The sequence below is a fragment of the Vombatus ursinus genome, unplaced genomic scaffold (genome assembly GCF_900497805.2).
Source record: "Vombatus ursinus unplaced genomic scaffold, bare-nosed wombat genome assembly UNPS02014818.1, whole genome shotgun sequence".
NCBI classification, from domain to species: domain Eukaryota; kingdom Metazoa; phylum Chordata; class Mammalia; order Diprotodontia; family Vombatidae; genus Vombatus; species Vombatus ursinus.
Window position 1 is genome coordinate 9,396,227 of NW_020954596.1, and position 17,274 is coordinate 9,413,500.

The 17,274-nt window shown below is 38.6% G+C and overlaps 1 protein-coding gene across 3 annotated transcripts in view; it reads left to right on the forward strand.

Annotated features, from left to right (window-relative positions):
- Positions 1 to 17,274, forward strand: part of SH3BP2 (SH3 domain binding protein 2) — a 110,859-nt gene that overhangs the window by 58,366 nt on the left and 35,219 nt on the right. For 2 of the 3 annotated variants that reach the window (XM_027836086.1, XM_027836087.1), the window contains one exon: positions 185 to 244. Coding sequence is in view for 1 of the 3 variants with exons in the window: in XM_027836085.1 (XP_027691886.1) it covers positions 13,949 to 14,028 (80 nt within the window). In the remaining 2 variants the exon portion in view is untranslated. Of the gene's footprint in view, positions 1 to 184; positions 245 to 13,785; positions 14,029 to 17,274 lie in introns of those variants that run through there. The other variant, XM_027836085.1, reaches the window with a different exon arrangement.

The window sequence follows — 17,274 nt, forward strand, 5'->3', positions numbered from 1 at the left end:
TCCTCTTTGCTACACAGATCACTGCCAGCTTTTGGATTGAAATCTTGATCCTCTCATTCCTCAGGACTGCAGGCAACTTGGTTTTTCTCTTCCTACCCTTGAAATGGGTCCAACACCATCTGTAGCCTAGGGAGTCTCTTTTTACCCCAAAGTAAATGCCTTTTTTTTCCTCTTTTCCTTTTAGAGACAAGATTACTGATTAGTGCTTCGCCTTGGTTCAGGTTTGCTGACATTTATTTGCTGGGTAAGTTCCTTCTCACCTCTTACTTAGAATTTTCGCTTGGAATGACTTGAGATGCTGTTTGTAACATGGTATAGTCCCCTCAAGCTTCATTTCCCCACTAACCTTTGAATTGTTTGACACTTCAGTTCTTCTGAGATTTTGGTGGTCTGTCATTTGTAGAAATATAACATTGCTACAGTATTCTTGCTGTTAAAAGGGTGAGCTTCTGCAGGGTGGATGGTTAGTTTCCTCCTACTGGAAGATGTTTTAACCAATACAGTTCTAGGACATCTTCCATAAAAACCTCTCCCATCATAGCATGTCACTGCAGGTCAGCCCTTCAGGGGAAGTGACTGTGTCTATCAGTGTGACCTGCTTTGTAATATAGGATTTCGATCATCCTGTTCAACCCTCTTATTTTACACACTGGGAAATGGAAGCCCAGAGAGGGAAAGTTACTTGCCTAATGTATTTACAAAAATAGTAAATATCAAAGCTGGGATTCCAATCTAAGCCTTGAGACTCCAAATCTGTTGGTCTTTCTACTATTCTTCAATGTCACCATCTTTGTCCTTCACTATAATAAAGTGTTACAAAAGTACTTTGCCAACCCACCTTCAGAGAAGGTGCTCAGAAATGTAAAAACCTCCAATACAAGGTGGTTTTATGAATTATTGCTTCATTTCAGAAAATCCGTGGTTTCTTACCTTTAGCATAGGAACATCGTTTTAAGATTTGCAAAGCACTTTACAGATGTCAACTCATTTTATCCTCACAGCAACTCTGGGAAGTAGGTGTAAAATATCCCCATTTTACAGATGAGGAAACTGAAGCCAGCAATAGTAAAGCAATTTGCTCAGTCACACAACTAGTAAGTGTCTTAGGCTCAATTTGAACTCAGGTCTTCCTGAATCCAGACCTATCACTCTGCCTATTATGTAGTGAGACATTTAAATATCTCATCTTCCCTTCCAAAATATGTCCATTGAAAAAAATTCCAGAATCCCTCCCTTCAAGACCTCTACCACCACCATTCCCATTTGTTTCCCTTTTTTCCGCTCTCCTTACCACTGGTCAGAGAGAGGCTAGAAGTATCTTCCTCAGGGGAGTAGACTGGATCTGAAGGTTTAGAAACACAAAATATGAAAGTGATAAAGCTAGCATGAACCTTGGAACATAGAAGAGTATTCAGAAGGAGAAGGTGGTCCACAGTGTTGAATGCTCCCAAGAGGTCAAGAAGGATGAACATGTGGGAAAGACCATTAGATTTGGCTATCAAGATAACCCTAGTAAGTTTGGAGAGAGCAATTTCAATTGAGTGGAGAACCTGGGGCCTTGCCATCTGCCCTTCCATTGATTTCTGGGCTTTTCCACAGACCCTGAAACTAAACTGGTTTTTAGATGTTGTCTCCCCCAGTTAGAGTATGAACTTCTTGAAAACAGAGACTGACTTATTTTTGTTTTTTCTATTTGTAGACTCATGCTTAGCAAAGTACTTAGCAAGGCACGTGGGAGATACTTAATAAATATTCTGTTACCTCTAATAATCAATCAAATATAAAATCTTCTGTTTGTTAAAGTTTTTAAATTTATTTTAGTTTTCAACATTCACTTCCATAAGATTTTGAGTTCCAAATTTTCTCCCCATCTCTCTCCTCCCCCCACCCCAAGATGGTGTACAATTTGATATAGGCTCTACATACACATTCATATTAAACCTATTTTCACATTACTCGATGTTGTAAAGAAGAATTAGAACCAATGGGAGAAACCACAAGAAAGAAGAAAGAGAAAGGAGAGAGAGCAAATAATATGCTTCGATCTGGATTCAGACCCCATAATTTGTTATGTAATGTTTTTATCCACCTGGCCATGTCCCACCTTTCCAACCTGACTCCCCTCCATGTACTCAATAGTCCATTACTGGTCCTCAGTCATGACTCTGTTTCTCATCTCTGTTCCTTTGCACTGGCTGTTCTCCATTCCTGAAGTGTTTTTTTCCCCCCTTCACCTCTGCCTCTTAGAATCTGTGGCTCATTTCAGATCTATTACCTTCTACAGGAAGATACTCCCAGCCCCCATCCAACTGCTCATGGCTTCCCTTCTGAGGTTATCTCCCATCTACTTTGATGAATTTATCTTGTGTATAACTGAATAGGTTGTGTGTACCTGTTTATGTACAGGCCACTAGGTGGCACAATGAATAGAGATCTGTACTTGGAGTCAGAAAGTCCTGAATTCAAATCTATCCTCAGATACTTATTAGCTACATGAAACTTGCTAAATCACTTAACCTCTATCTCAGTTACAGACTATAAAATGGGAATAATAATTACACACCTACCTCCCAAGTAGGTGAGAATAAAATGAGATAATATTTGTAGAATGTTTTATAAATTTTAAAGAACTCTATAAATGTTAACTATTATTATTAATTGTTATTATTGTTTCTCCCTATTAGAATGTAAGCTCTTTGAAGGCAGGAAGTATTTTTAATTTTTATTTGCATTCCTAGTGCTCAGCACATTGCCTGGAATATAGTACATAATAAATGCTTGTTGATTGGTTGATTGCCACTTTCTACCTGTGTGTCTTTGGACAAGTCACTAACCTTTGAGCTGAAAAATGCATAGGTTGGACTAGATGATATCTCATGTGCCTTCTGTCTCTAAATCTATGATCCTTTGATCTTGTCCAATCCCTTCATTATACAGAAAGGAAACTGACTATAAGAGAATTGACAAGAGGAAATTGGCTGCAGGAGTTCATCATTGAAGTCAGTAAAGGAGGAAAGTGTTAGGAACCAGAATGGGGGTTAGGAGGAATGGGAGTCATTGATAGGTAGAGCTGCCAGGAGGGCATACTTCCCTTTTGCCTTCCCTTTGTCCCTTGTCTCCTGATCCAGTTAGACCCCACGGGGCAGTGGGTAGGAAGAGGGACATACTCAGCTAGCTATATATAAGCTTTTCATTGAGATAGAAAAGGACCAGCAAGCCTTACCATATGCCAATATGTTATATCCCAATGATCATCTGGTTCATTGATAACTTGGGGGAGAACTGTTTCAATCAAGTGAGTAGAACCTCTGGGCATTTTACCATCTACCTAACACTGTGTCCTCTAAGCCCTTGGACAGTGTGATCAGACCCGGGCACCCTAAGGATCCCTGGGACTTGCATCTGGCCTATATTCTAAGAACACCTGGGGCTTTCCCTACTGTCTGAAACTGCACTCTTTTGCAGGTATTATCTTCGCCAATTGGAATGTGAGCTCCTGGGGAGGAAAAAATGTCTCTTTTCTTTTGTCCATATCCTTAGCACAGAGCACGTTGTTCAGCACATAGTAAATACTTAACAAATACTTTTTCATTTATTGATTCATTCAAAGGAAGAGAGAAACATAGTTTCAAGTCCCTGGCACTCCTGGGAACTCCAGGGCTCCAGAGCTTGGTATACAGTGATTCAGATTAGTAACTCGCTGAGCCGTGTTCTTGCTCTTAGGCAATGTAATCAAACAATTTTTAATCTTTCTCCTCCCTAGACAGGTAGAGAATCAGAACCTTATATAAAGCCAGACAAATGTTTTAAACAAACAAAACTTCACCTGTTTACAAGGACCTGTTTTTATTAGTAGTATTATCACTAATAAAACCATTTATCCTGGTAGTAACAATGATGATAATACTATTAGTGCTTCTTACAGTAAATAGGCTAAATACTCTTACTAATCCTCACAAGGCACTATACAAATCCAATCCCTGAGGATTTCGAAGTTATGTGGGGAAATAGGATTTGGGTGTGTGTTTGTTTTTAGGGTTCTTTTCAAGTTAGTTCCACCAGTGATGGACTGTTTGATTCAAAGACCAGCCTACCTAAATTCTTTTGAGAGCCTCATCACTGAGAGTTGACTATCAAGTGATGTATCTTTTTGACCACAGTCCTCTTCCAAAAAGACAAGTCAGCTATGGTGAGGAGAGATGTGTGATCAACCTTGATGGAGAGAGTATTGAGCACCGGCCCTGAAGTCAGGAGGACCTGAGTTCAAATCTGGCCTCAGACCAAACACTTGACACTTAGTAGCTGTGTGACCCTGGGCAAGTTACTTAACCCCAATTGCCTAAAAATAAAAAAAATTAAAAAAAAAAACAAGAGAGAGAGAGTATTGGCATTGATTTTTTCATATATTTAAAGTAGTGCTTAATTTAGCATGTAACTGACTAGAAATAAGTTTAAATATTTTCATTAAAGTTGTGTGACCTTAGAAAGGAGCTTCTCTTCCCTGGACTTCACTTTCTTCATTTGTAAAATAATGAGAGTGGAGTAGGTCATTTCTAAGCCCCCTTCCTCTCTAATATTCTGTTATAAATTCTCCTTCTGATGTTCTTTTTTTTTTCTACAAAACTAAATTGAATTTCATTTGATTCCCATCCCACCTTGGATTGGGACTATAGGGCAAGAAAACAGGAGCCATCTAACAATCCAAAATATCATGTTATTGCCTTTTTTCTAAGATTCTCTGTGGTGCTTCTTTTTATTTTTGTCACAAAAGGAAGTGGGATTTCTTGTTTCATCTCTGCCTCATCTTTACCTCCATTTTGGGAAGTTTTTGAAGGGTGATTGACTCATCCAGAGATCTTGCACAAACGTCTCAACTTCCCTTTTCCCCTGGAAAAATACCCTGACTATTTCCATTATTTTTAAATAAAAAATTTTATTGATCATTTTACTTGGACACTATAAACATTTCATAGCACTTGGTCAGCCCCCCCACACACACACATAGACATACAAAATGCCCCAAAAACAATTAAGCAAAACTAGCTCATAGTGTGATTGTGATTGACTGTACATGACACTTGGGTCTTTCATAATTTACCAGTCCTTAACAGAAAGGAAGGGTGCACATTTTAGCTTTATTCCTCTAGTACCAACATTATTTGTCACCTTTGACGTAAGTTTTTTTATTTGTTGCCTTTGACCTAAGTTTGTCTTTTGGTGTTGTTCCTGTTTGCATTGTGGTAGTTTTCCTGTATATTGCTCTTCTAGAAGGTCTACTTTTCATCATTTCACATGAATTTTCCCATGTGTCTCTGAATTCCTCATTCACCATGATACAATAATGTTCTATCACAGTCACATACTATAATGTGTTCAGTCATTTCCCAGCTGTTGGGCATGTCTTTGGATTTCAGACAGTTTTTTGTTTTTTGGGGTGAGTTTTTTTGGGGGGGGGAAGGGCGATTACAAATAATGCTGCTAGGTGTATGTGTCTTGCATATAGCTATTATGTACACAATCCTCCCTAGAATGTAAGCTCCTTGAGGGCAGAGATTTTTTTGCTTTTTCTTTGTATCCCCAGCTCTTAACAGTTCAATGATTGCCACCTGATAAGCGCTTAATAAATGCTTATTGCCTGAATGGTAGGTTCCCATCTTTCTTGTCATTAACCTGTTTGGAGTATACCAGTAAAGGATTTCTGGGTCAAAGGTTATGAAAAATTTAGAGCTATTCTTGTATGGTGCTTGTTTTCCAGAGTAGTTGGAGCAATATATTGTTTCACTAGCTTGTCATTTAGCATACTTGTCTTCCTTCAGCCCCTCCAACATGGAATTTTTCCATTTTTTTAACCATCTTTTTGAATTTGGTTGTAGTACCAATTAATGTTCACATAGCACTTTTTAAAAGCATTTATTGTTTTTTTCCACTAAATAGTATTTTATTTTTTCTAATTATATGTAAAGATAGTTGTTGGGAGAATTTTCCCATGGGAGTTCTAGCTTCTCTTGGCAGAAGCTGAGGGTCACAGCCTGTTGCGTGGCAAAAACAAGGAAGTCTCACAAGACCTCTCCTTTGCTGACACGCAGCTCCCACAGTTGGCTCAGCTCTCCTCTCATTGGGAGAAAAACCCTACTCATACCCCTGACACGAGGGCTGCAGGTGTCCAGCAGATTTGGTGATTGGCTATCGTGGAGATCATGCTTTGATCAGGTGTTATTAGGGATATAAAAGAAAGCTAGTAGCACTTAATAAACAGAGCTTCTGCCATCTCGCTGTCTCCCACCTCTTCAGTGCGCCTCCAGGTTAAGAGTATTGAGCTGGTCTCATGCTCACCACTGCAGCGGCTGCATCAGATAGTTTTCAACATTCACTTTTATAAGATTTGGAGATTTGAGATTTATAAGATTTTTTTCTCCTTTCCTCCCTTCTCAGCTCCCCAAGACAAAAAGCAATCTGATATAAGCTATACATGTACAATTATATTAAACAAATTTCCACATTAGTCTCATTGTGAAAGAAGAATCAGAACAAAAGGGAAAAACCACGAGCAAGAAAAAACAAAGCAAAAAAAAAGAGAGAGAGAAAATAGTATGCTTTGATCTGCATTCATTTCTTTGGATGTGGATAGCATTTTCCATCATGAGTGTCTCCCATGCAGTGTCTATAAAAATGTAAATGAAGAGAAGTAAAAGACAACCATTCTCAAATCAACTACACCTGGACTGTGCTAGTTTTAATATCTTAAAGTATCCATGTATTTTTCCATCAACAAATCAGCAATTAGTAATGGAAAGTGATGTATACTATGGGTTGTAGTCACTGCAGAAGTGGTTATGCATAACTTTTAAAATGTGAAATACAGTTATGGGGGTGGTTATTGTGAAGGGACTGGTATTAAAGTATATATATAAACAAATCTGATTTAGAAGTTGTGTTAAAAAAAAATGGCCCTTGGGGGCAATTAGGTGGCACAGTGAATAGAGCGCCGGGCCTGGAGTCAGGAGGACCTGAGTTCAAATCCAGCCTCAGATGCTTGACACTTATTAGTTGTGCAACCCTGGGCAAGTCACTTACCTCCATTGCCTAGCAAAAAAAAAAAAAAAAAAAAAAAAAGCCCTCGTTCAGGGAGAAGCTTGGGGTTATTAAAATAATTATTTATTTCTCAAAGACAATCCAGTTGCAAAATGGAAAAAACCTCACTGTCTTTAGATAGATAGATATAGACAGGTAGATAAACAGGTAGATAAATTAGATATATAGATGATGGATGGACAGATGGACAGATGGACAGACCACCTCTCTGGGTTGCCCATTCAGCTGTAGATCATAGCCTGGACAATAGGCATTCTTTATCTGCTTGGTTTTTCTGTGAAGCTAGTCTAAACTCTTTAAAGTGATCATGGATTTCATTTGGGAAGCCTAACAGTGTTCTGGTACTTAATGCCATTTACAGACACAAACATTGGGAGGACCTTACTATCTATAGGAGAATCCCCCTCACATTTGGATTCTGTGCTAGATATCCCCCACAGCATGGACAAATACCTTTGGCAAACAGGTGTAATTTAATCTTTCTCATGTCTAGTTCCTATCAAGTTTCTTTTTGAAGAAAGCACTCATGATGTGTTTGTGTAAGGCTCCCGTGAAGTCTTTAAGCCTTTGATGCCTTTAATTAATTTCTCAATTTCAAGCCTATTTGCCAACATGTTTCACTGTCTTCCCTTATGCCCACATTTGCATTAAATCCACTGAGTATTATAGCATGTATTGATTTAATTTGAAGGGTCTTTTCAAGTTGTTCACAGAATTTCTTTGTATACATCATCTTGGGCAAGTCAGTTAACTGCTTTCTGCCATAGGTTCTCAGGATATTATCTTAGGATAATAATGAGGATAATAACAGGGAAGGGAATAAGCATTTATATAGTGCCTACTACATACATAGCAGGCACTGTGCTATGCATTTTACAAATAATATCTCATATAATCCTCTTTAGAAGCCTGGGAGGTAGGTACTATTCTTATACCCATTTACAGTTAAGGAAACTGCCTCTAATAATAGCACCTACCTCTCAGTTTATTGTGAGGATGAAATGAGATAACATTTGTAAAATGTTTTGCAAACCTTGAAGCATAATATAAATACTAGCTATTTTTTTATTATTATTATTGTAACTACATGGATCTTCATCATGATCTTCTTGAAAATGTTTTTTCTTGAGCATTGAAGTACAAGCTGACCAAGTATCTCATAATTTTTTACATTGTGACCTTTGCCTTTGGACCCACAAGAAAATCTACTATTTGTCTCTCTAAGGAGAACTTTCAAGGCATCCTTCCATTTAGCTAAATCTTCCTTGTTTTCAGGTTTCATTTATGGCAAGAATATTCATATCATGAACAGGCAGTTCACAGATGAAGAAATTAAAGCCATCTATAGTCATATATAGTCTAAATCACTATTGATTAGAGAAATGCAAGTCAAAACAACTCTGAGATACCACATCACAACTATCAGATTGGCCAACATGACAAAACAGGAAAATGATAAATGTTGGAGAAGATGTGGGAAAATTGGAACACTAATGCATTGTTGGTGGAGTTGTGAAACGATCCAACTATTTTGGAGAGCATTTTGGAACTGTGCCCAAAGAACTATAAAAATGTGCATACCTTTTGACCCAGCAATAGCACTTCTAGGGCTATATTCCAGAGAGATCATACAATTGGTAAAAGGACCCACATGTACAAAAATATTTATAGCAGCTCTTTTTGTAGTGACAAAGAATTGGAAATTGAGAGGATGCCCATCAATTGGGGAATGGCTGAACAAGTTGTGGTATATGAATGTAATGGAATACTATTGTGCTATAGGAAATGATGAACAGGCTGACTTCAGAAAAACCTGGAAAGAATTGTATGGTCTGATGCTGAATGAAGTGAGCAGAACCAGGAGAATGTCATACACAATAACAGCCACATTGTGCGATGACTAATACTAATAAACTTAACCCTTCCCAGCAAAACAAAGATCTAAGACATCTCCAAAGGCCTCATGATGGAAAATGCTATCCACAAAGAAAAAACTATGGAGTTTGAATGCAGATTGAAGCATACTATTTACTATTTTCCCCCGTCTGTTTTGTTTTGTTTCCTCTTTCTTGTGGTTCATCCTATTGGTTCTAATTCTTACTTACAACATCACTAGTGTGAAAATATGTTTAATAGGAATGTATATGTATAGCCTGTATCAGATTGTGCACCGTCTAGATGAGGGAGGGGGAGAAAAATGTAAAACTCAAAACCTTATGGAAATGATTGTTGATAATTCAAAATAAATTAGTAAAAAAAAAAATATTCATATCAATAGAATTTAGTTCCCCCCCAGTATTAAGTCACCATAATGGTCATTAGACAAGGTTCTCATATTTAGAATTAAATCGGTGTTTATAAAATATGTCCCCAAACTATGAGATTCTGAGCCTCCTTTGCCCCATTTTTCTCCACCACTGGCACAGTCATTGCTGAAGTGAAAGTGAGCTCTATAGGACTGTGGTCACTTGGTATTTTTATTTTTCATGGCTTACTACGGCCAACCTATAGGTGTTGAGCTTTTTTTTATACTTAGCTAGGTCATGGAAAGCAGATGCCATCTGCTTAGTGGTATAATACTGCTGGGTTTTAAAGCATCATAATACCTGCCAACCCAAGCTTTTTTTCCCACTAGAATAGTCTTTCAGACTTGAGGGTCACCTCCATACCACAATGAGCCATTGGAGTAAGACTTCATGGATGTATTAAACATGTGAATAATGGACAATGTGAATAAACATTTTAATTTTTTTTTATTGCTAATTCATATGCTTCCCTGAAGATTAACCTTCTTTTTTAGTTTAGAGAGGCTTTGCCTTTGGCAATGTTGACTCCTTTCTCTCTCCCCACCCCCAACTCTATTTTCCTCTTTCATTATCTATGGTAAGTGCCTTCCAAATAACAGATACAGATTTTTAGTGTTCTTTACATAGTAAGTGTTTAATAAATGCTTGTTGACTGATTCTGTTTTCAAACAATACAGTCATATTTTCAGGGCACATGATTTTGGATTCCAGTCCTATTTTCAAAAAAATTTAAAAATATTTTTGTCCAACTTTGACATTTGTGCATTGATGTTTTTTGAAAAGCCCAGTGTTGCTCCTATGAATATTTCTTTAAATGACTTTTCCTTTTTTTGACAATTAGGTAATTTTTCCTTTGTCTTTGTAATGCTTTAGTTTTATGGTTTTGTGTTGATGAATCAAATCTAGGATCAGTCTCACCTTGCTGGGATCCTATATGTTCTGTCTACCTAGGATCATAGATTTATACATTGGAAGGAGCCTTAGAGGTCACTGATACTGACCCCTTCGTTTTATAGTTGGGGAATCTGAAGCCCAGAGAGGTTGTGACTTTCCTATGGTGACATAGGGAATAAAGAAAAGATCTAAAATTTGAAGTTAGGTCTTCTGAATCTTGATTCAGTATTCTTTCCACTGCATCAGTATTGCCTGATCTAGTCTGCTGTGGAAAATTCTCTCCACTTAGGTTATTAGATATATCATTTCTTTTCTTTTTCAGAAACTAATGTTTATATTTCTTACTTCATTTCCCAAATCTGGTATTTTTTCCCTCAGATATTCATTAGTTGCTTTTGGTGGGTTCTGTTTTTCCTGAGTTTATTCTTCAATTTTATTTTTTATTATGAATCGATCTTTGATTTTGTAGATTTTGTTTGCAGTTGCTGTTTCACTTCATCTTTTTTTTTTAAACTGTATTACTGTCCTCTAATTCCCTTAATAGATTGATTATTCAGTTCACTAGTCTCCCTGTCCATTGATGCCTCAACTTGGGATTTCTGGAGGAATCTTAGCCCTTAGGGCAAAGGTTCTTATTCTGGGGCTTGTGAATTTGTTTTTAAAATTTTTCATAACTATATTTCAATATTATTGGTTTCCGTTGTAATCCTTTTTTATGCATTTAAAAACTTTATTGTGATGGGGGCAGCTAGGTGGTGCAGTGGATAGAGCATTGGCCCTGGATTCAGGAGGACCTGAGTTCAAATGCGGCCTCAGACACATAACACCTACTAGCTGTGTGCCCTGGGCAAGTCACTTAATCCCATTGCCTAGCCAAAAAAAAAAAAAACAACTTTATTGTGAGCAGGGGTCTGTAGACTTTTCCAGAATTGTCAAGAGTCAATATTGCACAAAAAAGATTAAGAACCCCTTCCTGCCTTAGGGTCTTTTCATCCTGAGGTTCTTTGTTTAGTTGCAGGGTTGTTGGTTTTTTGTTTGTTTGGTGTTTAATTTTGTTTAATTTACTACTCATTTTTCTGCTCACGGGTGGGAGCACCAAGTGTACACTAGCTGTGAGCTCTTTGGGCACAGTTTGGAAGGCAGGAATCCTCAGGTTGTAGATTTCAACCCAGGAGGGTTAAAAGATGGGGGGGGGGGTTAGGTAGGGACTGGGTCAGTCTTCTAACAGGGGAGGTCTTGGTCTCATTACTACCTGTATGCTGGGTGGACTTGTTCTGTTTCTGTACCTGGTAAGTACGAACCATCGAGGGTCAAGAAGTAGATTTGGGAAAGTGCCCCAGAACCAAGCCAGACTGTCTCCAAGAGTCCAATGACACAAGACCATATGACTCCCAAGCCAAATTGAGTTTTTGCCTTCTTATTTTGACCTGTGTTATGTGTGCATATCTTGCCTCTCTTACTAGACTCTAAGCTTCTAGAGTGGGCACTATATCTTTTTTTTTTTTAATATCTCTTGCTGCCTAGCTTTAACCTGAGCACATAAGAGGTATTTGGTAAATATTTGACTAAGTGAATAATGCAGTATTTATAAGCACAGGATCTAGAATTTGAGTGATTGGTTAGCTAAGGTATAAGGAAAAACAAAATATCTTTCTTCCAGTATCTACCTGAATGACGCTTATGTGAAAGTGGGAAGGTTTATTCTGTTCCACTTAGTGTGGCCAAGAGAACCCTGAAGACATCTCAGTTGGAGTTGGGAAAGCTCTATTTACATCCCAGATCCAGTGCTTATTATCCAGGTGACCCGGGGCCAATCACTTAACCTATCTGAGCTTTAGTGTCTTCATCTGTAAAATGGGAATAACAATACTTGCACTTCCTACACCAGGCTGGTATAAAGAAAATACTTTATAAGCCTTTGAGTGCTATAGAAATGTGAGTGAAGGGCAACTAGGTGGTGCAGTGAATAGAGCACTAGCCCTGGAGTCAGGAGGACCTGAGTTCAAATCCAGCTTCAGACAGGTACTAGCTGTGTGATCCTGGGCAAGTCAATTAACTCTGATGCTTCCAATGCATAACCCACCCCCCACCCCCCAAAAAAAAGAAAAGAAAAGAAAGAAATGTGAGTGATTGTTACCCAGGACCAATGAGTGTAATATATAGGAAAGAAGATTTTGGCTTATATTTATAGGACATTCCTAACAATCAAAGGTATCAGAGAAACTAGCTGCCTTATTAGGGACTGACCTCCCTGTTGCTAAAGGTGGTCAAGCAGAGCCTGTCAGAGTTGCTGTAGAGATTCTTGCACTCTGAAACAGGAGTAGTTGCAACCAAAGGGCCTATCCATTTCCATGATTTTATTCTAATCAAGTTGGCTCTCCTGAATAGAATTTTTATAAATTTGTTTTATTATTGTCATTCAACAAGCATTTATTAAGCAGTTACTATATGCTAGGCACCATGCCAAGCACTGGGATACAAAGGCAAAAAACAGTTCCTACCTTCAAGGGGCTCACAATCTAATAGGGGAACTGATATGTAGACAACTATGCACAAAAAAGACATATACTCGGAAAATTGGAGGTAATCCGTAGAAGGGAGGGATAGCACTAAGTAGAATTGGGAAAGACTTCTTGTAGAAGATGGAATCTTATTTGGGACTCAAGGTAGGGAAGCTAAGAGATAGGGATGGGGAAGGAGACAATTCCAGACACGAGACAATTTGAGGAACAGCAAAGATGCCAGCATCACTAGATTGCAGAGGTTATGAGGAAGGAGAACGGTATAAGACTGGAAAGACAGGAGAGAGATGGGTTATGAAGGATTTTGAATGCCTTTTGATTGGTGTTAGCTTATGAAATTGCTGAAGGAATGTAATATGGGGATTAGATAGATAAATGGACAGGCACATTTTTTTTCTCCTTAAAGGTTTTATCCTGGAGGTTCATGTATAGTGGTTTGGTTGGGGGAGAAAGTACTTAAAACTTTACTGTTTGGGGACCAGCAAGGAATGACTGTCCATCTCTGCATAGGATTTAGCCAATTTCCCCTTCCCACACACTTTCATTTTATAAAAAAAAAAAAAAATGAGTGAATATAGTAAGGCTAGCTGGTTGATATTTAAACAATAAGAGAATGGGAAACATGTGGTTGTAGCTTTGAATACTAGGGTTTCCATCCATAGCTTCATCGTTTTGTTACAAAGCTGTCTATAATCTTTCTTTCCTTTCAGCCTTTTCTGACCCTTCCCCCACCCACTTTTCCCCCAATGAAATAAGTGTCAAAAGCTGTTTGGCTTTTGTGTGTGTGTGCGTGTGCGTATGTGTGTTTCACATAAGTAGAATTGAGCTAGCCCTTGGCTGCCAGCACTCTTTCAAGTTTCAGATTCCTCACACTGTGTGAGGAAAGTCAGGAAATGTGGGGATTTACATGAGGCTGTCCAGTGGCCCTCCCCGCCCCCTTTCCCCTTATACCCCTTGAGCAACAGGAAGTCAGACAGAAAGCAAAGGAAACTAGTGACTGCTCAACGGCTCAGCTTGACCAAAACCTAGCTGGGGGAGCCCCAGAGGGGAACTGCGTGGCATGGGGGTCTGTCAAGTCCACGGGAGAAGGGAGGATGCCGTTGCTTGTCTCTTCTCCCAGACTCTGAGAAATTGATGGATTCATCGGTACAAAGGAAATACTTATTGCGTGCAGCCTACAGCAAGAAAACCATGTGTAGAGTAAATACTTTCAGGTTAGTATCTTGGGGAACAAGATCTTTTTCTGCTGTCCCTCCCCCCTCACTCCTTCTACTACTTGTAATAGCATTTGCCTTAAGGTGTATGTTTATGGTTAAGGGACTCGTAGGATTTTGAATTGGAAGGAATTCTAGTGATTGCCTCATCTGTCCTCATTTTAAAGATCAGGAAATTGGAGCCCAGGGAGATTGACTTGCTCAAGTTCTCCCAAGTTGAAAGAAGCAGAGCCAGAATTCTCTCTAGTTGTTCCGACTCCAGCACTCTCTCCAGTACAGCGTGCTGCCTTATGTAACTGTGTAATGGGAGAGCACAGTTTGGGTGGGAAACCAGGAATCCAGGGCTCTTTTTCCACCCTAGTTGGACCTTAAAATGGTGATGAGCATGATGATGATAATAAAAGTAACTTTTATTTTCATAGCACTTTGGATTTTGTCAAGTACTTTATTCTCAATAACCCTCTGAGTTGAGTGGTGTGTTGCCATCACTGTTTTACAGATTAGGCAACTGAGGCTCAGAGAGATAAGGTAACTAACCCCTATGTTCTGATCATTAGTAGAGGACCAGAGTCAGTCTTGGGTTAAAAGGGACCTTAGAGTTAATCTAATCCAACCCTTGTCTGAGTACTAACTCTCTTTGGTAGCACCCCCAACAAATAGTCATCTACTATCCACTTGAAGATTTCCAGTGATGGAAAATGGAAGAACTCATTGCTTCCTGAAACACAGACAAAATTAATTTTTAGAAATTTGAAATGGGATTATGGAATATTTGAGCGGTAAGAAAACTTAACTGTGATTTCATCTAACCCTCCCATTTTCCAAGTAAAGAAACTGAGGCCCAAAAAAGAGAGGAAGAGACTTGCGCAGAGTTCCTCTGGAATACAACTGTGTCCCAATTTCTGTGAATAATGAATCCCATGAAGAAATCCCATTATTTGAATCTGCACTGGGTATTTCCATTGGGATGGAACCAATCATCATGTTTTATATATCATTATATTTTAAATAGTGTGAAATGTAATTATATGAAAATATGGTGTTTAGTTCTAGCCCAATAGAAGTATCCAGTTCCAATTCAAATAATGGGACTACTTCATGGGGATTCATTATTCAAACTAATCGGGACCTAGCTGTACTGTTTAAGAATAAGGTTCTAGACTAGACATGCTGGAGACATTATAGTACAGTCCAAATTTGGTTCAACATTTATTAAATATTTGCAGTGGGCAATAGATGGTATTTGGCACTGGGGATACAAAGGTGAAAAACAACATAGTCTCTGCCCACAAGGAGCTTATAGTCCAATAGAAATAAAACTAGTCATGAAATCGAGAGTCTCAAGTTCAAGCTTTGGTTTCATCCCTTATTAACTGTGAGATCTTAGGAAAATAAGTTCATTTCTGAGCCTCTGTTTCTATAAAATGAGGATAATAGAGCTCATACTACCTACCTCATAAAGTGGACTAATACTCTAACGAGTTAGTAAAATGCTTTTTAGTGGTGAAGTGCTATAAAGCTGGAAATAGGTACAATCCAAAACACCAAAGAGACTTTTGGAATGTATTGATGTTCATAATAAGTGTTAGAGTACCATTTAATGGGCTATGTGTATATTTCTCACTGTAGAGGACTCAAGCTTGATAAATGCTAAACTCCCATTTTGGTCAGAGTGTCTTTGGACCAAAGATAATTATTTCAATGGGTAATTGCCTCATGAATATTTACTGCTTTAGAGCCTGTGCTGTTTTGTTCTACTTTCAAACCCATGCAGTCCAAGAGATTTAAGACCCATTGGTTTAACTATTTTCAGCTCAGCTATCCCAAGAAGGTTCTTGGGACCACTTGAATTAGTCACTTTACTAGAACTGGTATTCAGCACTTCTTAAATGAAGATTCACTCATTCCTGACTCATTGCAATGTACAACACAAAAAAAGTAAAGGATGTGTGTGTGTGTGTGTGTGTGTGTGTGTGTGTGTGTGTGTGTGTGTTTGTTTTACTTGGTCACATACCTACCCTCAGAGAATTTATAAACTAACAAGCAAGACAAAGCTAGCAAGCTTTCTAATTATCCTTTTACTCTTTGTGAGACTTTTAAGTTTACTAGATTTCTTGCAATGTTGAGATATAAACATAGAATGTCAGAGCTGCAAGGCATCTTAAAACATAGAATGTCAGTCAGAGCTAGAAAGGAACTTAGAACATGGAATGGGACCTTGGAGCGTAGAATTTCAGAGTTAGAATGGTATATAGAACATAATGTCAGAGCTAGGTCTTAGAGATCATTCACTCCAACCCCTTTGTTTTACAGATGAAGAAACCGAGGCCTAGAAAGGCAATGAAATTTGCTTTCATTTTTATAGACCCACCATGCACAAGTGACTTTTATTATGGTGGCTGGGAAAGCTGCAGGAGGGAACCCCACAGCTCCCTAGAGTTCCTACTGTCCTAGGATGCTCTTGGTTTTAGCTGCCAACAGTCCAAGGAGATTTTCTGTAGACTCCAGATGTAAGAGTATAGTGATTTCCATCATGTTCTTACTTTACCAGAGACCTTGGGGAGAGGTTTGGACTATAAATCTTAAGGGCAAGAAACATCCTTTGGGTGTTGCTATGTGGCGTATCAACTCATGTGTTCATAGTCTTAGTCCATAGTCCAATTCATTCCACTCCATTTTACCAACAAGGAAAATGAGGTCCAGAACTACCTAGGGAGCTGATTGGCCTTTCCAAAGGTTAGTCAATAAGCATTTTAAGCATCTACTATGTGCCAGGTGCTGTGCTAAGCACTGGAAATATAAAGAAAGGCAAAAGACTTCCTCTGTCCTCAAGAAGGACAAGATTATCTAATGGTGTTTCAATAAAAATGTGTTGAGAAGGGAAGGGAAGAGGACGTATAAATACAGAGACTCCATTTAACTCCTTCCTGAACCTCAACCACTTTCTAAACTTTCTTTTAGCCATCTGTACTTCTCTCTTCCTTGAAAAGTAGTACGTTTTATCATAATTTCTAGAAGAGCAGGTGGTACACTGGAAATTAGTCACAAGTTGATCTGTGGACAGAGAACCGGATTGGAAGTCAGAGGACCTAGGTTCATATCCCAACTCTGCTGCTTAGCATTTACCTATATCACCTTGAGTTAGTCATTCTCTAAGCTTCATTTTCCTTGTTGCCTAAATGGGGTAGGAGAGTTGGATTAGATGATCTTTAAGGACCCTTCCATCCATCCATCCATCCATCCATC